Source organism: Lynx rufus, unplaced genomic scaffold, assembly GCF_022079265.1.
Source record: "Lynx rufus isolate CCGP_SWC_20201006 ecotype Redwood Valley unplaced genomic scaffold, mLynRuf1.p SCAF_1, whole genome shotgun sequence".
NCBI lineage: Eukaryota > Metazoa > Chordata > Mammalia > Carnivora > Felidae > Lynx > Lynx rufus.
In genome coordinates, this window is record NW_025814823.1 from 19,418,170 (window position 1) to 19,442,612 (window position 24,443).

The window sequence follows — 24,443 nt, forward strand, 5'->3', positions numbered from 1 at the left end:
TACCTTTAAAAAACTTGGATAGTTATCCAGGTATTTTTCACATACTTTCCATCTCAGAATCACTAGGAGGTAGTGAGGACAGGTATTAGCATCTCCAGATTATAGATGTAGAATGTAAGTTTCAAAAAGATTAAGCAGCAGCTTGAGTATTAAGAGATCAGATGTTTGCAAATGATGACACAGGGATCAGGCCCAGGTGTTTTGCTAGTCCGGTGCTCTTTTCAAAATGCCACCTCATCATCTTACAAGGCATGATGCTGATAACGGAGACTGGGTGGACGGATCTGGCTACTCTATCATGGCTGTCAGAAAAACAACTTATCAAAGCCATCTCACTCAGACCTTCTGAACAACTTAAACCTAGCTTCCAGCCTCCTGCGATGTGGAAATGTGAAGGGATGATGAGAGCATCCTTCTCAAATGTCCTGATAGCACCAAACAAAAACCTAATTTCACAAATATGGAGCTGTGGGAAGGATCGCTGGAGGCCTCCTGGCCTCTGCGAGCCGACACATGCCCACAGGGCGGTCCCAGTCCCTGCCTTTTCACTACAAGCTTTCAGAACATGATTAAGCCTGCTTAAAGTCTCTTTTCTCTTTTAAGAGAATCTTTAGATATATCCAAGAAGGTCATCCACAATTATTATTTAGGATTTAAATGGACTAGAATTTTTCTGTGTTCCCAAAATAGCAGAACATTTCTAAAGTACCAAACTATTAATTATCAGTCTTCCATTTTCCTTTCGACATTTCCTTTTTTTCTAAAGGTAAATTCTCTTTCCTGGGTTCTAAAGTACAGTGATTTGACAAATAGGACTTGAAAAATGTGAATTAGACCAGAATTAAGATGGTTGGTTCATTTTTTTCTTTCAGATCCTTATTTTTCAGAATTTGAGACAAAATCCTAATCTAAAATTTTTTCATTTAAACAATTTAGGTAATTTTGACCTTTGTCATTTTCACTGAAATAAATATCCTGTCTATATACATACTGCTGAGAGCACTGCTTAGGCTGACTTTATTACAATACAGAAAAAGCTTAGAAAAATTACTCACGAATGAAGGTATGTCGCCATTTTATATAAAATATCTTTCATCTGTACAGATATGACATTATTTGAATAAGCTCTCCACAGATGACAGGAATGCCAGTTCAAACTCCTGATCAGAGAATCTGCTTACAGATGCCCGAGCACTGCTTCGGATTTGGAGTCTCTTTTCCTCAGACATGGAAAGAATATGAGCCATGGTTTCCGCGTAGCCTTCTTCGCTTTCAGCCAGAAATCCAGTTATCTCTCCTTCGTGAGGGACGACAATGTCAAGCTTGGGGCCCCCTGAATTGTGTGCGAGGATAATCGTGCCAGCTGCCATACACTCGACAACTCCTGAGAAAGAAACAAAACCATGTGGTCTTTGAACTTTCTGAGAGTGTTCACAAGAACAAGGATGAGCAGAAACCTCTGTAAATTTTAGGACACTCATGAGAAATTTAACCACATGTCTGTTGGGCCTATAAATCTGCTCACTTAAACTTCCATGGTGTCAAGTAATTTTAAGTTTTTTAGTTTTTAGCCTTCACAATAATGCTACTTGGTTCTTAATTGAAACAGAAAAGCAGGCGAGAGAACAGTCTGTAAAAAACAGATCCCTGCAGGTAATAAAACGAAGTAGACTACAGAATGCTGGCACGATGGCAGACTGAAAGATAAAAGGTGTAAAGAGATACCAAAAGCAAAATTTCAGGAGTTCCAATTCCAGCATTAGGAGGTTGCCCTCCTCCCTCTACGTCTTCTTCTTTGCTGGCTCCTCCTCTTCTGCCCACTTCTGAACCCTGCTCGTTCTCAGCATTTTGCAGCAGGGGCCTCTTCTCACTGGGCACTTTCCCTAGGCCACCGGACCCTCTTCCGTGGGGCTTCCGTAACGACCCGCACAGCAACGAACTCCTCCGTCTGTGTTCCCCGGTCAGGTCCCTCACCTGCACTGCAGACTCGTAGAGATAAGTGTCCACTGCACACACCCACCTCCGTGTCCTGCAGATCATTCTAACTCTACCTGCTGGGAACCTGGCTCATCAACTGCCTCTCCTCTTGGGAGTCTGTCTCGAGGTGAGAGCCATCCACTGTTCATACATTTGCCTACACTCGAAACCCCAGGAGGTCCTCTTGGACTCTTCTCTCTCCTTCACGTAAGACGTCCAATTAATCACCACGTCCTGTTCAATCCTGCCTCAGAATTTCCCTCGAGCGTGTTCGCCTACCGTGTTTGTACCACAGCACGTCACCCAGCTTGCCAGGGCAGCCCAACACATCCTCCTGCCTTCCTCCCCTGGCCCTCCCTGCTCCTCACTGATCCACCCCTCCACGGCAACCACAGTGAACTTGAGGAAATAGAAAGCTTTTAAATCCAATACTCAAAATCAGTCTATCTTTTCCCGCTGGCTTCACCTGGCCCCAGCTCCCCTCTCCATCAGCATGCTGTCCCTCCTGTGTGCTCCGGCCATACCGAACCCTTAGTTCCCTGAGTGCACCTGCTAGTGCCCTTATGGTCCCACCTGTCACGATGCTGTTCCCTCTGCTGGATATTCTCCCATCTCTTCCAAGGCTAACTTCTAATTACTGTTCAGGTCCCAGCTTACGCATCACACCGTTTCCTCAGGCAACTGTTCTCTGACCTCACAAATCTGTTAGGTGTTTCTCTTGGGTGCTTCAAATCACCCTGCACTTGCCCTGGCACAGCACTTAGCACCGTGTCCAGTAAAGTGCTGTTTAACTGGTCTGTATCACACACAGAGCTGGAAGTCTTGGAAGGGAACAACAGGTCGTGTCTCCCAGTCATTTTCCCAGCACCCGCCATGTGCCTGGCACACTGAATGCTCCAGTAAGTCTCCGTGGGAGGAGCCACAGGGAGTCAGACCCTGTGCAGAAGGTCTGAATCAAAAAGTTCTTGCTGTATGTCTGGGCTCAGTAATGTGCGACCCACTAGGGATAGACAGGAGGGTAAGAGAAATCATAGCCTTAGCACAGGAGACTTCACTTTATGTTTTGCCATTTTCCCTGAACACCTAGCAGTGTGGACACAAAGCAGCCATTTGAGAAATAGATGTTGAACCAAATTAGACACAAGACAGCAGTTGACTTTATACCAAATGAATGCATAACAGGAAATCAGGATATAGAGAGCAGCTTGTGCCAGAATAACCAAGAAAGGCTAAATTAAAGGCTAAGGAGATGAAAGTCAGACACTTACAATGGGATTTGGCAGAAAAAGGAGGGTAGGCCATTTCAATAATGGGTAGGGAATCAACAGAAGAAACAACAGAATTGCCATGAGGAGCCCTGTCAGCTCAGCTTTTGGTGTACATGAAAATCACCTGATGAGCTTTACTGAAATACATCTACCTGGGCCCCACCTGGAGATTCGGATTTGGTCCTTCAGTGAGATTAGGCCAGGAATCTGTACCAGTCCAGACATAGGGTTAGGTGGGGCAGAGAAACTGGTAGGTAAGAGCAGGGGCTGAGTTAGGATCCAAGCTCTATCTCTTATTGCTAAGGCTGAACAAGGGCAAGTTCAAAACCTCTCTGTGCCTGAGTTTCTTTATTCGTCAAATGGAAATAACAGTACATCAAGCAGGGTTTCAGAGAGGATTAAATCAGATAATACTTGTAAAGATCTCAACAGTGACTTATGCACAGTAAGCTGTCAATAAATATCAGCTATTATTATTGACTACATACTGTTATGTCCTGCGGGGTCTCAAATGAAAAAAGTTTACTTGGCAGACTGGGAGAGGAGAATTAGACCTGATGTGAACTTCTAGAGTATTATTATTTTATCAAGAGAACCCAAATGTACATCTCATGACACCAAACGAGTTGCTGAAAGGACAAACTCACCAATCCCAAAATGCTCGTTCCACATGGTGTGCAGACCAATTGTTGCTTCAGACAAGTAAGTCTTTAACTCATCAAATGGAATGTTTATTTTAAATTCCACGTCTTCTTGAACTCCCAGATCCTCAGAAAGCTTTCTCAGTTGGTTTACCCTGAGCTCATCATCTTGGTTACGACACCCTCCAATGAGGACAAGTTTAAGGGAAGGAAGTGATCCAGCCACCTTCTTATTCAGCAATTTAGCAAAGGCTTTGATCTGCAAAGGATGATTCTTTTCAGGCCGGAACTGGCCAATGGAAACCAGCAAATGTCCTGGGGTTGTCTTTTTCTCGTATAAGGGAATGTCCAGAAAGGTCTGGACATCACAAGGTGGGTAAACAATATTAGTGCAATTCCCAACTTTCCACAGTGAGAGAATGTGGTTTAGTGTCCAAGAAGAATTGACCATCACTACATCACTGCAAGAACCCACAAGTCCATAAATAAAAGCAAATAAATAGTAATAGATGAGCTTTACTTTGCTGAGAAAAGGATTCCTGGTAATGAAGGCTGCGTTATTAAATCCGACATTTTGGTTCTTCACTACAGACAGCATATCAGTGCTGATTGTGGGATAATGAACGTAGCTGCCAATGCGACAACCACCTAGATACTTAAACAGAGGCAGTGTGAACGCGTATCCCATTGAATCGATGTAAACGTCAGGAACACACTGCATTAGAGCTTCCCAGCCAAGAAAAATGGATCCTAGACTTTGGCCCAGCAGTGTGAAGTGAGGATAGAGCGAATCTTCCACAAGGTAGCGTTTCCTCAGGAAAACAAACTTCACTGGGTGAGTGAGCCTGATGTTAAATCTTCGGAAAGCACCTTCTAGAATCTGTTGACCACTGACGTTCACGTCACCAGTATACACAACATAAATTGCTTCAGGATACCTAAAACAGAATGCAGTAGTTAAGATTTTCACTGGTTTAGGTTAAAATCGAGCAGAAAAGTTGGAGATAATTATTTTGTCACAATCATAAAGAAGGTTATTTCTATATTGAAAAAAAATGTTTTCCACTGTTTTTCCTTCATTGCACTTGGTCTGCTGATCCCGAGTCCTCTGCTGTCCTGGGAGTTAAATGTTAGTCCTCCAAATGAGACTTCGAGTTCTTTGCTATTTCCTCTTCTGAGAGTTTTGCATGGAGCAGACATCAACAGAAATTGCTGACATTTCCGCTTTTATGAAATACACAGAAACTTTATTCTGACGACCTTTTCAGTATAAAATGGTAATATCAATAACGTACTCCTAAACAAGAGTTAAAACTTACTAAATGTATCTTTAGACAGGATCATAGATGCTAAAGCATTACTCTATTTTTATCTGAGAAATGCAATAAGATTCTAAAAGCTAGATCAGGTGCCTGCATCAAAATCAGATAGGGTATAATAATAATGGAAGTCTTTAAAAGTATATATTCTTATGACTATGCTTTTGGCATTTGCTCTGATGGTGTTTTTGGCTACTGAGTCATAAAACATTTCTTAAATATCTAGTATGAGCTACTAGGTTCTGGGGATTCAGGGATTAGAGGGTCTCTACCCTCGAGGAGCTGAGTTCAGTGGGGAAAACAGATATATAAACAGAAAACTGCAAAACTGTGATATGTGTTGATAAAGACAGCCATGGGATGCTGTGCAGACCCAAAGGATGAGCATCTAACTGCACTTCCCCACAGGCAGAATGATCCTTAGATGGAGGTTTTTTTTTGTTTTTTTTTTAACGTTTATTTATTTTTGAGAGACAGAGAGAGAGGGAGAGAGCTTGCACACATGAGCAGGGAGAGGGGCAGAGAGACAGAGAGAATCGCAAGCAGGCTCCGCACTGTCAGTGCAGAGCCCAAAGCGGGGCTCAAACTCAAGAACTGTGAGATCATGACCTGAACTGAGATTAAGGGTCAGATGCTTAACCCACTGAGCCACTCAGGTGCCCCTGGAATGATCCTTATAAAACGTAAAAACGATTGTCATCTCCGATTGCTTAAAGATGGCCACAAATTCTTTGACACTTATCAAGTGGTGGGATCTATGTCCCTTCCCCTGGAATGACGGGCTCTGTGACTGCTTTTACCAATAGACTATGTCAAAGGTGACATTTTGCCAGTTTCTAGAGCCAAGTTCTATGGGGATGGTAATTTCTGCTTTGCTCTAGAGAAGTCAGCTGTCACATAAGACGTCCAACTATCCTGAGACTGCCATGTTGTGTGCAAGCCCAAGCGAGTCACGTAGAGAGGCTGCGGGCGACAGAGATGCCTGACCAGTGTTCTCCACCCTCACCCACTGTCACTGTTGCAATCATCCCAGCCCAGGAAGCAGGTATGTTAGTGGAGAAGCCTTCAGATGACTTGGAGCCAGCTGCCATCTAACTGCAGCAGCTTGGTATGCAGGATTTCAAACAGGGCCCATCAATCCCCAAACTGAAAAATAATGAGAAATTCTTGCTTTAGCCATTACGTTTTGGGGTGGCTTGTCACGTAGCAACAGATAAGCAGAATATCATCTCTCTGTCTGAAACACTCATATAGTTTCCCACAGCACTTAGAATACCAGCTAGACTCCTCACTCTACTCACTCAAGCCCTGAGTAATCTGGACCCTGCCTCCGCTCTCTCACGTACCCACAGGGTCAGCCAAACTGGATTCCTTTCTCTGAACAAGACAGGCTCCTTCCAGTCTTAGGGGACTTGCAAGAGTTGTTCCCTCCGTTTTGAACTCTCTTTTCTCATCTTCACTGTGTTTTCCTGAGGCAGACAGTATGGCATGTGATTTACAACATGGGCTCTGTAATGCAGTTCCCTTATCTGTCAAATGAGGGTAACAGTAACAATCTCGTAAGGTTACTCTGAAGATTGGGTGAGCTGACACGTGTAAAACACTTCAAACAATGCCTGGCACATAGTAAATGCTCAGTACACGTCAGCTGCTTTTGTCATTTAAACTTCAGTGAAGTATCACCTCCTTGGAGATTTTCCCTACTTACTCAGTCTAAAGTATGGAATCATTCCCGGGGCACCTGAGTGGCTCTGCCGGTTAGGCATCTGACTCTTGATTTCGGCTCAGATCATGATCTCATGGTCATGAGATCAAGCCCCAAGCTCTGCTCAGTGCAGAGCCTGCTTGGAATTCTCTTTCTCCCTCTCTCTGCCCCTTTCCCGTTCTCTCTCTCTCAAAATAAGTAAACATTAAAAAAATAAAGTATGGAGTCCTATTTTAATTTCTTGCGTTAGCATCTCTCACCATTTGGTATTTTTCTTTTTAGGTATTATTTTGTCTCCTCTCCACTAAAATCTAAGATCCATGATCTATTTTGTTCACCATTCAATCTCAACTCAACAGTGCCTGACACAGAGTAGGTCCCCAAGAAATATTTCTAGATCAAATGAAAAGTGTATTGTAGTTTATGCTGAGTCAGGAGAGGCTTGTAGAAATTAGCTGAGGAGAAAAAGGTCAGGAAAAAAAAAGGAACACCGTATGGAAAGGCAAGGAATCTATAGAGAGAGCCTGATGCTCCTAGTTCAGTGTGCTGAGCAAAGTATACATGAAGGAATGGGGAGGGATGAAAAATAAAATGTGGCAAGAACAAGATGAAAAAGTATCTTCTATGTCCTACTGAGGATTTGGGCTTCTTTCACTGCAGGTGACTTGGGAATAACAGAGTTTGCTAGGGAGTACAGTAGAGCTATCACAAAACTTGACCGCTGCCCTCAAGAGTGAGAGAATCCAGGTAGACAAGTTAATGCACAGAGTTAGGAGAAGGAAAGAGCAGTAGTGATTAGAGAAGGAGCAGGGAAGGCCTCAGAAAGGTGGGCAGTACGCTGAGATCTAAGAACATGTTTTAGATCCAGGGAGTTATGGAAGATGGCAGAGGAAATACAAGGGTGGTGGCTGGAAGCCAGGATGAGCCAAGAAACAGAGATGTAGAGTGAAGGGAATTCTGTGTGAAGGCTCTGGAACTGGATGAAGGGCATGTGCCAGGAAGTAGCGTAACCAGGGAAGAATAACAGTTTCCTCCTATGATAAAACCACAAATGGAATTTGTACTTTACTGTGTTTATTCCTCCTACGTTTGGAGATGCAGGTGGGGAGAAGGAAGCCTAAAACATGAAATGACTGGGTAGTAGCATATTCTTTCGAACATGGTAACTTAAGACTAACTGGTAATGATATCAACATTAAAATCAGATAGATGCTCTCACAGAGATTATCTCCTGTGTGCCACTACGGACTAAATGTATTCAGGCTTAAAGTGTTCCTTGGTATTACTTGATATATTTCTGTTTACTATTCAACTTCTCCACACGTTCTTTCAAGGTGACAGTTATCCCCGCTAAATTTTGCCATTAAAGGGTGGATACTTTCCCTTTCCATTTCTTTACCATATCAACTAAAATTCAACAGGATCTTGTAAGGCAGGCTGGCACATAACAGAAGCGTTTCCTTATGGAAGAACAATTAATTCCTGGCCACGAGTAAGGTGAGAGAAAGGTAAATTTCTGGGCAATGATTTTTTTTTTTTAAAGGTAATACGAGAGCAAATGAGCTAAGAAAGATGCGTACCTACTTTTTCTGCAGAGCCCTTAAGGCACACCACAAAACTCTTTCTCCTCCACCGCCAGCATTGCAGTACGGATGAAAAAATGCAATCACCAGTTGATTTTTCCCATTTTTGCTAGTTGCTACTGACTCTTTCTTTCTTCGTACCAGCAGTCTGATTCCCCAGAGGATAATGAACAAACATATGCATAAAATTCCACATACTGTCAGGCCAGGGAGGAATAATGAATAAAAAAACCTGAAACAAGAAGGAAAATATAAAAATCAACAGAAACAACAAATTAAAGTCCACTTTTACATATCCACTTTATGTATCAGTAGTAAAGAGAGATTTTTATACCTGGGAGTCTGCTAATGAAATACTTTTTAATCAGCAGTAAAAATCAATGTTGAGCCACTTTTCTCCTAACAGTGTATGTGTTAAGGGACTAAAAACAGGGGCGCCTGGGTGGCTCAGTCGGTTAAGCGGCCAGCTCAGCTCAGGTCATGATCTCGCGGTCCGTGAGTTCGAGCCCCGCGTCGGGCTCTGTGCTGACAGCTCAGAGCCTGGAGCCTGTTTCAGATTCTGTGTCTCCCTCTCTCTGACTCTCTCCTGTTCATGCTCTGTCTCTCCCTGTCTCAAAAATAAATGTTAAAAAAAAATTTTTTTAAAAAAGGACTAAAAACCAATTTAATTATTAACCTAAATAAGACATGATCAGGAATGGCATCTGACCCTCAAAAATCACAACACAGAACCCGAGCAGTATGTCTTCTGAATGATCAATGAACATTTAATTAGTTAAAATGAACATTTAACTAGTAATGAACATTTAATTAGTTAAAAGTTTGATGAGGTAGCAAATCATTTTTATTCTTTCATTTCGCCTCAAATAGAACAATTTCTGGGGTGAGAGGAACTTAGATCTCTACATTTCTATTACAAGTTCTGCATCTGATCTGTTTCTATGACCCTAGAACACTGCCTTTCCTTATGTGCCTCTAAATGAGTTGCCATAAATGCTCTGACAACCTACTTCTACTCCATACTCACTCCCCCACTGACTGCTAAAAGGCTCTTACTGCCAGGCTGACTGAAGTTCTGCAAAGGCAAGGAAGGACCCAGGCTTGTTTACCACTGGATGCCAACGCCTAGCATAATGCCTGGCCCAGAGAAGGCATCCGTGTTTGTTGACTGCATACAAAATTCCTTACCTCTTCAGACGTCTCTTAGATGATGTTAAAATAATTTTTCAAAGTGTGTTTTTCTGTTAGCGTTGGGCAATATAGTTGGTATCTAGCTTCATATTTTTTATATCCTGCCTACCCTTTATAAAGGATCTGGGGAGCTTGTAACACATAAAAACACTAAAATACTAAAACTTAAATAATGAAAATGCAGGGCCGGGGAGTTCAAGTATTTGGTGGGGAGCAGTGACAGGTGGGGGACATAGATATACAGACTCTAAGTTTATACGTGGTAGTGAAAAGCAAATTGGGCTCTGAAGGGCTTAATGATCCCAGCATGTATGGGGATATTTTGTGTACTTGCATAGTTTTCATTGTCCATAAGTAGAAGACATAAATTCTTCAGAGAAATAACTTTTTTTCTTAATTTTTAAAGTTTATTTATTTATTTTGAGAGAGAGAGACAGAGAGTAAGTGGGAGGGGCAGAGAGGGAGAGAGAGAATCCCAAGCACAGAGAGAAAATCTGACAGTGTAGAGCCTGACGTACGGCTGGAACTTACGAACCATGAGATCATGACCTGAGCCAAAACAAGAGTTGGACGCTTAACCGACTGAGCCACCCAGGAGCCCCGGCAGAAATAAATATCTTACTTATATTTAGTTTGGAAACAAACTTCTCATGTGGGATTTCCTATTGTGAATAAGTGCACTGTTTGAAGACGTATTTGACTTATTAGAATGATTGATCTCAGGATATCTTTAAACTCTTAAAAATTCCTGAAGACCCCATACAGCTTTTATTTCTATCAGGATTTCCCAACCTCGGCACTGCTGACATTTTAGACCACAATAATTCTTTGTCTGCAGGGACTGTCTTATGCATTATAGGATGTTTAGCTGCATTCCTGGTCTCAACCCACTGGATGCCTACAGTACCCTTCCAATCATGACCATAAGAATTATTTCGACATTGCTAAATGTCCTGCAGAAGTTAAAATCACCCCTTGTTGAGAAATACTCATTTACATTGATTATATCTACCAATATTTAGCATATCAGAAATGAAACTGAGGAATTTAATGAATTATTCTGACAATGACAAATCCATTACAATATAAAACACATTTTTATTAAAAAAGCCCTTTTTTCCAAACAAACAAAAAAGAAATTCAGTAAGAAGGGTATTACTGTTTTAGGTATTTGCAGATCTCTTTAATGTCTGGCTTAACAAAAGATAGTGGCTTTTAATATCTGCTTCTGCATTCAATCTTAGTGATATGTTGTTTTACTTGAAGTATATGAAGGAAATCTAAGCTCACTCAGATATGTAGTAGGAAAAGGGAGTATGTTTAAATACCCTTTTCAGATGGTTACAGCATTTTTCTGTGATGTTATACCAAATTAGACAAGTGGTAATTTCTTAATTGTCAGGTGCAACATGGAGTTTGAAAGCCAATCAATGTCCTTTTCATACTCTGTTATACTGAAATCTTGTGCTTTAAGTGGATCTTTTACCTATACATGATTTTGTAATGTCATGACTTGATTATTTGGAAAATACTGGTTCATGACTCATGTAGACTTTCCAAATGTGGGCACATTTTTTCATTGTATAATATCCCCAAATCACACTTGCTAATATCACTACCCATCTCTTCAGGAAAATCTTTTAATTATTGGAAAGTGGTCAAGCTTTGAATGGCAGATACAGGTTCTCCAAATTCTAATTTTCACTTGAGAGTTCAAACTTTATTATTAGCAATAAATTCTGTCACTTGTTTTCTTTGAACTGACAGGGTCACTTCATTCATTTTCAAAGCCAAGTCAGAAGAACCATACTTTGTCAGTCATTCTTTCAAGTAGAAACCACATCCCATAAAAAAGTGTCTAATTCAGCTTTCAACTTAGCAATCATGCAAGAACTTTTCCTTGAGAGAAGCATCATACTTCAGTATGAAGACATTATATATATTAAAAAGATATGTATTCAACTCAAGGTTAATTCTTAAAAAAATTAATTTTTACTGTTTCATCAAGGACATTCTTAGTAAAACTGGCTTTAGCAAGTGCACGGTGGTGAAAAACACAAGACTTCTCGTATACTTTGATTTCATTGCCTCGATTTGTAGTAGGTAGCAGTTTTATCTACTATTACTTTTGCACCATTGGTGCAAATGTAAACATAATGAGAAAGCAAATGTTAGCATAAATTATTATAAAAATAGTTTTGATCTTGAAGAACTATTGAAAGGGTCTTGAGGACCTGTCAAGGTCTATGGACCATACTTTGAGAACTACTGACTTAAAGGATGAACAGGGTTTGACATAAGTGGTAAGATTTGTCAATTATTTAATGTTTGGAATATATCTGTTCATAAAAAGAATATTATACAGCTTTCCCAGGAAAAGTTAAAAGCCCATTTAATTTAAAATGAGGCTGATCCATAGAATCCAAGGATTTTTATGGCATTTCCTTCTAATGATTTAAGTGGGAAGATTCATGTGATAGGATTTTCAAACTGAACTATTTAACTTAAAATCAGAAAAAATAAATCCTACTAATAACTAAAGTTGAGCCAGTCCTTTATTGAGTCTCTTAGTTTCAAAGATACAGACTATATAAATTTATTAAACATCCTACAGTACTTGCACATCAAAACTATCCATTTTAGAATTTGTTTAAATCTAACTAAAAATAGGGGCGCCTGGTGGCTCAGTCCAGTTAAGCATCCAAATTTTGGCTCAGGTCATGATCTCACAGTTTGTGGGTTCAAGCCCTGCATTGGGCTCTGTGCTGACAACTCAGAGCCTGGAGCCTGCTTCAGATTCTGTGTTTCCCTCACTCTCTGCCCTTCCCCAACTCGTGCTCTCTCTCTCTCACTCTCAAAAATAAACATTCAACTATACAGTATATACATACACACACACACACGTATATAAACTAAAAATATGTGCCATTAAATAATGTTTACCACAGAAACCCAAGGCTTTAAAAGATAACTAATCAACAGTGACTCATTCATTCGACAAACATTTATTTAGCCATTGTGATGCACAAAGCACTGAGTCAGGGATATTTCAAATGTCAGGGAAGAATATGAAGCCTCTGAAAATAGACTTTCCTGTTCAAAATGTTTTAAATAATCATCATAGAAATTGGAGTAGAGGGGACAAAAATGAAGAAACAATACCTGAATTTTGGAGAGAATATGTATACACTGCAGGATGCTATCATGTTAATTACAAATTTCAACCTGAACAAAAATAGGTAGGTGTTAAAAGAACTGTGTAGATGGAATACAATAGGTCTTTTTTTTTTTTTAATAAATTTAGGGCAAGTCAGGTAAAAAACAGTAGTATTACAACAATAAAAGTAGGGGAAAAAAAGTCTGGTTTTTTTTTTTCACCAAAATGTTAACAGTAGTTATCTCCAGATGGTAGCACGCGTGGCCAGTTTTCTTTTTTGCTCCTCTATTTCCTAACTCTTCTATAAGAAACAATGTATTACCTATGTAATACAATTTTGTATTACTCCTACATCAACCGGAAATAAAGATCAATGGATGATCATGAAGCAGATGATTCAACATAAACTTTTTATTTATGAAAATAAAGAGAAATCTCACTAAAATGGAGTCAGGAGGCCAGAAGGGGGAACGCAGAGGAGCCCTATCACTCAAATGTCAATTTCATGAAGAACTGTCAATTACAGCATCCAACAGTAGAATCCTAAACAGGATGGAATGGTCACTAAGAGGCCCCAACAGGGAGAGATGTACGTCGCATTTCCTACAAGAGTACTCCTGCAACTCAGCCAATGAGAAACCCTCACTACTCTTGCTTTTCTCCAGCAGACTTTACTTCAACCCCCCCACCCCTTCAACTTCCTCCTTCTCCATAAAACAACGGTCCTCTCGTTGGTAGAACTTGCCAGGTATGGTTTTGTCATAGCTTGTATATCCAGAAATGCAATTCTCTGCTACTCCCGAAACAAACAAACAAACAAAACCAACCAAACCATTTTTGCTGGTAAGATAGCTGTTTTATTTTTAAGGTTAACATTTAAGTGACATATGTTAACAGCGACCATTTTGGTGAGTGAAAGAGGGGAAACTAAGACGTGACAAGAACCAGTTTATTCTTTACCAAAAAGAGAGACGATAGTGTGGAAAATGATCCATGGCTCAATTATAAAGGAAAACGAGAAATGAATATGGATAATTTATAACAGAATAGTTGGAGTGTGAACAAAAAAGAAAAAGGAAGGGAAACTGCACCCTTCAGCCAGAAGTGGGGCAGGCGAAGAAAACGCGGTTAACTGAGTCTTTAACCCAGTCAGCTTCAGTCTAATTAAAAGACTCCGAAGTGAGAACAGCGCTATCCTTGAGGCCTAGATTCGTGACTAGAAGATCCCCCTTCCCCGCAAACTTCAGTTGCCCTGGGCGGACAAGAACCCCCGCGAAACAGAAAACGCCTGCGAACCCACACCACCAGCTCCTCACCTCAGTAACTCGCACAAGCACCAACCCCCTTTGGTGGTCGCCATCTTCCCTCGACCCCCGAACTCAGGAAGCGCTTCGCTGTTCCTCTTCTCTATTGGCTCCAGAGGAAGCGGGCGGTGTTCTCTCCGCCCCCATGGGGCAGGTTTCGCGTTTCAATTGGCTGCTGGTAGTAGCTTCCCACGGCCTTCCAGTCAATAGAATCTCCCGGGGAGGAGACAAGTTTTCGGCGTGGCGCACAAGGGTCCCGCCCCCCAGAGGGCGGGGCCGTAGTGGGAGTAGGGCTGGAGAGGGCGTGGCCTGTGATAGACAGCCGGGCACCCGCCCTCGGCCCCCTCCCCCACTGGAAGCCCCCAGCCCGGGGCCCGCCGGCCGTTGAGACCAATGGGAGGCCCTTGCGCGTCTAGGATCGATTTCCCAGGTGCGGAGTTCACTCCCGCGGCAGCTGCGGCATTTGGGACCCGCGACGCCCCGGAGCGAAGCGCGGAGCTGAGAGGCAGCTGTGCGGAGTGGACCCGAAGAAGGTGCCCGCCACGCCGCACCTCTCCGCCGGCGGTTGGCGAGCCCTGGGATCTGCATCTCCGGCTCAGCTCTGCGCCGCTCGCCCGCCCTCTTGTCCTTCACACGCCGGGGGCCTAAGACCGAGTCCGCAGCGTACCGGCCCGAGGTAGCGGAGACTTGGGAGGGAGGACCGGTCCCCGACAGGGGCACGGGCAGGGCCGCCTCCGGGTGTGAATGAGGGTCCGAGGCCAACCCTCCGCCCTTGCGCTTATCCCCGCACCCCCCCAAGGGCCAGGGCGCCAGGGCGCGCAACTTTGAATTAGCCGGTGGGGCGAGGGCTGCTGATCCCCTGGTCTGAAATGCAGGAGACCTTTTCCAGACCCTTCCCCGGGTGAGAGAGCCGAACCGCAGAGATGCCACCCACAGCCCTCTCCCGGGGTTTTAACACCGCACTTCTTCACTAACCAGGTGACCTGTGGGCTCTGGGCGGATCACAGAAGAAATTGGTTCCTCCGGAGGAGGATGCTTGAGCAGGAGAGGCAGCTTACTGCTAGAGTAGGGGCCGGTTGGAAAGTAAGTTTCCCTACCCGAGCGCCGCGTGCTCACACCTACCTGGAGGACTTTCCACGCCCACCTGCCTGCCTTTCTCTGCGGCCTGGCTTGCTCGAGGAAGGCAGGGGGCTAGAGCCCTAGCTCCAGGAGAGCGCCCTTAGAAATGCTATGCCTTTCACGGGTTTGCAGGAACAATTTAAAACCCAGCACTTTCCCACTCCTCTTTATGTCTGAAGCTGGATTTGTAAAGTGAGCGTTGAGTTGCTGTGTAAGAGCCCTAATTGCCCAGGACGAGTAAATTAGTTACCCAGCGAAGTTATGAAGAGTGCGCGGGTCTCTTTTTATCCAGGTCCTGCAACTTTTTTTTAAAGAACTGTTTTGAATTCATTTTAATTATACAAGTAACGCATTAATGTGGTGACTTAAAAATGCAAACAGCACAGAAATATTGAGCATGAAAAGCAGATCTGCTTCCTAATCCTTTTCTGTACATTTACATATGTCATCCTTTGTTCTGCAAATATTTATTGAACACTTACTGCATGTTTCAGGCATGGTACTGAAGAGCTGAAAATACAGTGGTTAAAAAATGTGTGTGTGTGTGTGTGTGTGTGTGTGTGTCTCCAGATAAATCTTTAGGTTTTGTATGTATGTGGTTTTAAAATTTTTGTTTGTTTGTTGTAAATGAGATCACATAGTGTGTATTCTCACCTTTCTTTTCTCCCCCCCCCCCAATAGAACTGTCTTTTGGAGATTGTTTGATATCAGTACATAAACATCTATCTCGTTGTTCAGTTTAACCTCTATACAGTATGGATGCATACCATAGTAAGTTTTATTTTTTCCCTGTGGGTGGACATTCTGTGTATTTCTAACTTTTTTTCCTCCCTTCACAAGCCATGCTGTAGAGGACATCCTTGTATATGATTTTTAATGCTGACTCTTGAGTATTTCTTTAGGATGGACATGTAGGCCTGAATTGCTGGTCTACAGATTTCTAAAGTGAACTCAACAACATTATTTTGTGCCCTTTTGTAGTGAAATTTGTCTTAGGCTCTGGTGGTACAGAAATGAAAGGTAAGTGGATTAATGGATGGGTAGACAGAGGCTGGTCAATAGATGCCTCTAAGTGTGATGGCTCTGCATTTAATGGAGGTGCAAAGAACACATGGGGGAGGGTGGCTCAGACAGGGGCACACTTCTAACTCCCTACAGTGCCCCCACCTGTCTACCCATCAGAACAATCCTTATCATTCCAGATCAAGCTCAAGATGCTTCCTCCTTGAAACTTTGGTGACTGCTTCTCCCTGTGTTGACCTCACCCTCTTCTGGATTTCTTAGAGAATAGTATTAGCTGATATTACTGAGCCTACTACCTGCTAGGCACTGTACTAAGCACTTTATATTCTTTTATGTGCACTGTCTTATTTAATCCTCACAAAACCCTTTGATGTAGGTATTATTTTTTTGTTATCGCCACTTATTTAACAGTTTTTTTTTTGGGGGGGGGCATGAGTGAGTGAGGGGGTGAGAGAGAGAATCCCACATAGGCCCCACACTGTCAGCGCTTCACCCAAAGCGGGGCTCGAACTCATGAACAGTAGGATAATGACCTGAACCAAAGTCAGATGCTTAACTGACTAAACCACCCAGGTGCCCCTAACAATTTTTTTTTTTTTTTTTTTTTTTTTTAGTATTTACTCTGTGCCAGCCATTCTAGGCACTGGGGATCCAATTAAGACTAAGACCCTGCCCTCAAGGAATTTATGTCCTAGTGGGAGATGCAGAAAGAAAAAATGGTAGGCAAATAGTGTGATTTTTGGCACTGGTAAGTGTTATGGAGTAAATAAATCCGAGTATGGGCATTAGGCAGGACATGGGAGGGGAGATACTATCTAGGGCAGGTCGTCAGGAAATTATCTCTGAGGAGGTTGTATGAGTAGAGACCTGAACGGTTCAGATTTGGGAGAAGCGTTCTAGGTTGAGGAACCAGAAGGTGTCAATGTCCTAAGTCCAGAGTGAGCCGAACAGGGGAGGAACAGTAAAAGAAAGCCAGAGTGGCTGGAACAGAGAGAAGGAGAGGAAGTAGTACAATACGAGGTCAGAATTCATCCTCTTTACAGGTGGGGGGACTGAGGCAGAGAGAGGTGAAGTCACTTACTCAAGGTCCTACAGCTAATAAGAGCTAGTAACAGGGAGATCTGGAATTGAGTCCTTGCCAGACTGCTTTGACTTTCTTGGGTATATATTTTCTTTCAAACTTCCTTGACACCTGGTCATATGGTATGATTATTTAAACTTATCTGAATATAGCTTTTTTTTTTTTTCTTTGATCAACTGTGTGTTTCTTGAAAGCAGGGACCAGGTTTGTATCTCCTAAAAAACATTCTCCAGGGGTGCCTGAGTGGCTCAGTCGGTTGAGTATACGGTTCTTGATTTCAGCCCAGGTCATGGTCCCGGGGATGGAGCGCTGTGTTGGGCTCCTTGCTCACTGTGGAGCCTGCTCAAGATTCTCTCTCTCTCACTCTGCTCCTCTCCCCTACTTACCTGTTCTCTCTCTATCTCAAGAGAAAAAAAATTCTCCATAGCTATTATAATAGGTGCACCAGAGTTGTTCTTGAATGAATGAGTTATAGCAAGATTTTTCCCTACCCCCACCCCCAACGCATTGTTTTCTCTTCGGAGGCCTGTCTGGGGCAGCAGTAACCCTGAAAGGGAGGTGGTCCATGAGCTGGGTCATTCAGCCTTCACTCTACAAACATGGAGTGCCTTCTGTTTCTCTGACACTGGGCCAAAGCAGAATAGAAGTGCAGTAGTGGCACAAAGATGAATAGAGGTCAGCCCCTGTACTCTTGGGGCTGACAGTCATAGGTGCCAGAACAAAGACGTCTGTATACAGCATAGCACGCACAGGCAAGAGCGATTGGCCTTTCCTGGGAGGAAGGGATGCAAAAAGAACTTCAAGAAGAGGTATTTTATGACTGAGGTTTTGAAGGAGAAATGTGTCAGCTGGGCACACAGAAGAATGAGAAGAAGGATGTCGCAGGTAGAGTCCGGCATGTGCAAAGGTGCAGAGGCTAGAAGTGGAAAGACGGATTTGCCCTGTGGCTTGACAGCCTGGAAAGTGGTTGTGGAAGGCTCTGTTTCTCAGGCCTTTGGACTTTATCCCACAGGCGGGGGAGTTTGCACAGGGGGAAATGGTGTATGGTGCTCTTCGGAAGTAAAGGGCGAACTGGGAACAGAGGTGCTGGAGACCTGATCAGAGGCCTTTGCTGGGGTCATCCCATCCAGATCCAAGGTGGCCAAAGCCCTACAGAACTGGGAGTCCCGTTCCCAGTGTCATGTCAGGAGACAGTGGAGGTTTTCTGCACTCTTCAGTGTCCAGAGCATCAGAGGCAATGGTAGTCATTCTAGCAACAACACAGAGAATAGTTGGTACAGGACTAACTGGGAGTAAACTGCGGTGGGGGAGGGGTGCCAGGGTGGTTCAATCAGTTAAGCATCCAACTCTTGATTGTGGCTCGGGTTATGATCCCAGGGTCGTGAGATCGAGCCCCACGTCAGGCTCTGCGCTGATAGTGTGGACCCTGCTTGAGATTCTCTTTCAAAACAAAGAAATAAACACTAAAAAAAAAAAGCTGGCGGGGAGGAAAGAGAATTGGATTTTAAGTGCTTCTTTATCTGACATCTTCATTGCAAGGATGGAGATGACCCAAGTCCATTACTGTCCACTGATGCCATAGCACAGGTAGCAGAATGTGTCCATGTTCAAGTGTGTGCAATATTATTTTATCAGTAGGATTAGAAATCCTTATCCAGTGAAATTCTCGAATGTCTGACTTTTTTTTTTTTTAAACTAAGTTAAAGGAAAAAAATCTAAGCAGATCAAAGGTCGATGAGATAAAGTAGAGGGCAAAGCAGAGAGGGACTTTTCATTGTGATGTAACCAACATGGCAAATAAGATTTAAAAACACCAGTGGTTTGAAACCTGTGGATTCAGAATGCAGCAATTCTGTTGAAGCCTCCGTTCCCACAGAAACTAAAAATTACTATTATAAAAGTAATTTAATTCTGTGACTGAAATTTGGAAAATAAAGACCAAAAGGGGAAAATTCACTTTTATTCTTTCTTACTCTTAGGATGGCTGTTAGCATATTTGTAAACTTCCTTCATTGCTTGCTTTCGCTGCATCAAGTTACTGATTTTTAGAAATAAATGCAATCTTGTTTCTGAAAGATAACCAACATTAACGTCTTAGGCCTATTTCAGTCCAGTGAGCTCAGTCAGTCTTTCCTGTGTGTGTGTGTGTTTCTCTCTTTCTTTCTCTAAACTCAGTGGTGTTTTGTTTTTTTTTAATAGGCTTTAAAAGCTGCCCATCACGGAGGCTGTTATTATTATCAGTAAACTTGTATGCCCTCTCCCTATCTTGGAGGACCACTTGGTGTAGTCTGAAGTTTCCTCCCAGGCTCCCTCCCGCTGCCCCCGCCCCCCAGTCCAGGGTCCTCCAACTGCTGTCCCAGGGCCCTGCTGCCATACCACAGGGACAGAACTGCTGGGAAATGCAGGCAACCCCCCCTTGATGCTGCTAGTGGTTTCTTGTTCCTCATCTCATCTGTGCCTGCTTTTCACTTGTTCTGTGTCAACTTCTTGCGACTCTTTCAAACCTTCCCTGCTTGCTCATCTCTGCCTTCCTTATTTTCAACAGATGACCTCAGTGCTTACTTCAAGAAAGCTGGATACCATTGTATATGGTTTTCTTCATCTTTCTGCCTCCCTCAGTGCATCTTCTTCCAGAATTTTATTTATATCTACAACGTATTTTCACTTTCTCATCTAGTCTCAGGACAGGCTTGCTTTCTTTTCAAGGTTCTCTCCCTGGCCTCAGTGCCCTTGTCCCATATCCCTTCTTCTCTACCTGTTTTGGAGCCCTTACTGGTCATGTCTTTTCTCACTTCCAGTCTTTTCCTCTTTCTGCAGACTTCTCCCTTTGGTTTATAAACTCATGACATTTGCCTTCATTTTAAAATCTCTCCCGTTACCTGTGTCTCCCATTTGCTCTTGTACTATTTCTCCCCTCTCCTTCTTTCTCAGTCTTCCAGAAAGAATCGTCTTCATTTGCAGGTTTCCACTCACCTATTCACTTTAAGATTTTTCTTTTATTATTCTATCAGTTTATTGGACATAAAAGAAATGTATATAACCATATATGTAGTTTTAAAGCATAGTAAGATAGAGAATGCCTGTGAACCTACCACCTGACCCAAGAACGAGAATGTTGTCCATGCCAACATGGACATGAATGGCATCCACTCAACTGTTCCTTCTCTGGTGTCACTGTTAGAAGTACCCACTATAGAGGTAACCGCCAACCTGTTCTTTGTTCGTTGTAACTCAGCTTTTGTTTTTGTTTTTGTAAAATTTTATCACACATATATGAATGCCTGAACGATACATTATTTAGTTTTGCTTGTTTCTGAGCTTTATAAAAATTCTGTTGTCGTGTGTTTAGTCTTCTGTGCTAGCTTCTCTAAGTAGACATCACATTAAGAAAATTATTTATTTTAGGGCACCTGGGTGACTCGGTTGGGTGTCCCACTTCAGCCCAGGTCATGATATGTGGTCCATGAGTTCAAGCCCCACGTCGGGCTCTGTGCTGACAGCTCAGAGCCTGGAGCCTGCTTCGGATTCTGTGTCGCCCTCTCTTCTGTCCCTCCCCCACTCGTGCGCTCTCTGTCTCTCTCTCTCTGTCTCTCTTTCTCAAAAATAAACAAACATTAAAAAAATGAAAACAAAAAGAAAATTATTTATTTTAAATAAAAATTTTTAATTTTTAATTCCAGTATAATTAACATACGGTGTTTATGTTAGTTTCAGGTGTACAATATAGTGATTCCCCAATTCTCTACATTATCCAGTGCCCATCATGATGCGTGTACTCTTAATCCTCTTCTATTTGCCCATCCATCTACCTACCTCCCCTCTGGCAATAGTTTGTTCTCTCTGTTGAAGAGTCTGGTTTTTTGTTTGTCTCTCTCTCTCTCTTTTTGCTCATTTGTTTTGTTTCTTAAATTCCACATAAGAATGAAATCATAAAGTATTTGTCTTTCTCTAACTGATTTCACCTGGTAATATACTCTCTAGATCCATCCATGTCGTTGCAATGGCAAGATTCCATTCTTTTTTTTGTGGCTAATACCCCATTTCATATATATACACACATATACCCCACATCTTTATCCACTCATCTGTGGATGGACACTTGGGCTGCTTCCATATCTGGACTATTACAGATAATGCTGCGGTAAACATAGGGGTGCATATGTGTTTTCAAAGTAGTGTTTTAGTTTTCTTTGGGTAAATATCCAGTACTGGAATTACTGGATCATATGGTAATTCTATTTTTAATTTTTGAAGCAACTCCATACTGTTTTCCACAATGGCTGCATCAGCTTGCATTCCCACCAACAGCGCATGAGGGTTCCTTTTTTCTCCACATCCTCATCAGCACCTGTTGTTTCTTATGTTTTTGATTTTAGCCAGTCTGACAGGTGTGAGGTAATATCCTATTGTGGTTTCGATTTGCCTTTCCCTGAAGATTAGTGATGTTGAGCATCTTTGCACGGGTCTGTCAGCCACCTGTATATTTTTTTAGACATATGTCTATTTAAGTTCTCTGCCCATTTTTAATTGGATTATTTGTTTTTTTGGTGTTGAGCTTGGTGTGTTCTTTATACAGTTTGAACATCAAGCCTTTATTGGATATGCCATTTACAAATATCTTCTCCCATTCGGCAGGTTGCTCTTTTGTTTTGTTGATGGTTTCTTTCGCTGTGCAAAAGCTTTTTATTTTGGTGGAGCCCCAGTAGTTTAATTTACCGGCCATTACATTTCTGAGATTCGTTGTTGTGCAGTATGCCATTGTGGGAATATAGCACCGTTTATCCATTTTGCTTGAAGGATACTGGGTGGTTTGGGTTCTTTTGCAATTATGAACATTCTCCTGGTATACACTGGCGCTCTGTCCACTTCTGTTTCTGTTGCTTCACCTCTTGTCTGGAACCTCCTTTGTTGAGGATTCCATGAATGCCAAAGGCAGATCCTCCCTAATTCTTATTTTAATGGTGTCTCTAACGACGTCGGAAAAAAAAAACCAGCTTAGGGGTGCCTGGGTGCCTCAGGTAAGCGTGAATCATCCCACTCTTGATTTGGCTCAGGTCATGATCTCTAGGTAGTGAGATCAAGCCCTGCAGTGGGCTCTGCACCGACAGCAACAGTGTGCCTGTGTGCTCGTGTGTGGGTGCTTTCTCTCTCTTTCAAAATAAATAAACACTAAAACATTTGAAAAACAGCTTTATTAAGATAAGAGTCACAGGTACATACAATCATCACAACAATCAGTTTTATAGTATCTTCATTACCTCAGAAACAAAGCTTACACCCTTCATCTATCACTCCCCACCTCCACATGGTCCCCTTGCCTAAGCAACCACTAATCCACTTTCTATATCTTTAGATTTGCCTATTGCAAAGATTTCATGTAAATGGAATCTTTGTCTATTTCTGATCTTAGGGGAAAGCTTCCAGCCTTTCGCCATTAAGTATGAGGTTAGCTCTTGGTTTTGCAGAGATATGCCTTACCAGGTTGAGGAAGTTCCCTCCAATTCCTAGTTTGTTGAGTGTTTTTATCATGAAAGGATTTTGGATTTTGTCAAATGCTTTCTCTTTGTCTGTTGAGATGACAATGTGTCTTTTGTTTTTTATTCTATGTGGTGTATTCCATGAATTGATTTTGGATGGTAAGCCAGACTTGCATTCCTGGAAGGATCCCACTTGGTCATGGCATGTAATATTTTTTATATGTTGTTGGATATGGTTTCCTACTGTATTGTTGAGGAATCTTTTTGTCCATGTTCACCTGAGATATTGGTTTGTAGTTTTCTTGTGATATCTTTGTCTGGTTTTGGTATCCAGGTAATGCTGTCCTTATACATAGAATGAACTGAGACGCGTTCCCTTGTCTTTTGTTTTTTGGAAGACTTTACTGAAATTTTGTATTAATTCTCCTTAATTAATCTTTGATGGCATTCAGTGTTGAACCTGTCTGAGCCTGGGCTTTTTTTCTTGGAAAGCTTTCCGATTATTAATTCAGTATCTTACTTCTTAACAGTTGATTTAGATTGTCTGTTTCTTCTTAAGTCAGTTTTGGTAGTTTTTCTTTTTAGAATTGGCTGTTTCCATCCAATTTACCTAATTTGTTGGCATATAGTTGTTTCTAATTGTATCTAATATAAACCTTATTTCTTTAAGATCAGTGATAATAACCCCTCTTTCATTTCTCATTCTAGTACTTTGAGTCTTTGTTTCTTTGGTCATTGGTCATTCTAGCTGAAGGTTTGTCAATTCTATTGATCTTTTCAAAGAGTCAGCTTTTGGTTTCAACAGTTTTCTGTATTTTTCTATTCTCTATTTCATTAATTTTTTTCTCTAATCTTTATTATTTTCTTGTGTTGTGGGTTGAATGGTGCCCCCAAAAGATAGGTTGAAGTCCTAAGCCCTTGTACCTGTGAACGTCGTCTTACGTGGAAATAGGCTCTTTGCAGGTGTAATTAGTTACATTCAGATGAAGTCATACAGGATCCTGGTGGACCTTAAATCCAATTACTGCTCTCCTTATAAGAGTACCATATGAAGGCACAGAGAAGAGAAAGCTTCCTGATTACCAACACAGAGATTGGAGTGATGCTTCTATTAACCAAGAAATGCTAAGGATTGACAGTAACCACCAGGAAGTAGGAGAGAGGCATAGAACACATTCTCCTTCAGAGCCCCCCAAAAGGAAAATCTTTGACTTCTAACCTCCAGAACTAGGAGAGAATAACTTTCCAGTACTCAATTTGTGGTATTTTATGACAGCAATACTAGGATACTAATATAACTTCCTTATGCTTCTTTAGGTTTAGTTTAGTTGTCTTTTTTTCCCAGTGTCTTAGGCAGAAGGTTAGATTATTGATTTGAGATCCTTCTTTCTTAATACAGGCATTGACAACTATAACTTTCCCTCTAAGCATTGCTTTAGCTGCATCTCATACATTTTGGTAAGTTGTATCTTCATTTTCGTTTATCTCAAAGTATTTCCTAATGTCCCTTTTGGTTTCTTCTTTGACCCATTGGTTATTAGGAGTGTGTTGTTTAATTTCCACTTATTTGTGAGTTTCCCGGATTTCTTTCTGTTACT

General features: G+C 42.0%; 2 protein-coding genes across 2 annotated transcripts in view; one reads left to right on the forward strand and one right to left on the reverse strand.

Annotated features, from left to right (window-relative positions):
- Positions 1-1,058: 1,058 nt before the first annotated feature.
- Positions 1,059-14,251, reverse strand: ALG11 (ALG11 alpha-1,2-mannosyltransferase). The gene is made up of 4 exons (XM_047079215.1): positions 14,158-14,251; positions 8,495-8,725; positions 3,893-4,824; positions 1,059-1,384 (listed from the first exon to the last, which is right to left on the reverse strand). Exons 1-4 carry the CDS (start codon positions 14,199-14,201, stop codon positions 1,113-1,115), a joined length of 1,479 nt encoding a protein of 492 aa, XP_046935171.1. The 5' UTR covers positions 14,202-14,251; the 3' UTR covers positions 1,059-1,112.
- Positions 14,252-14,290: 39 nt separating this feature from the next.
- ATP7B (ATPase copper transporting beta) overlaps positions 14,291-24,443 on the forward strand; it is a 75,553-nt gene continuing 65,400 nt past the window's right edge. Inside the window, exons 1-2 of the mRNA XM_047074753.1 lie at positions 14,291-14,528; positions 14,655-14,821. Coding sequence (XP_046930709.1) covers positions 14,291-14,528; positions 14,655-14,821 — 405 coding nt within the window. The remainder of the gene's footprint in view (positions 14,529-14,654; positions 14,822-24,443) is intronic.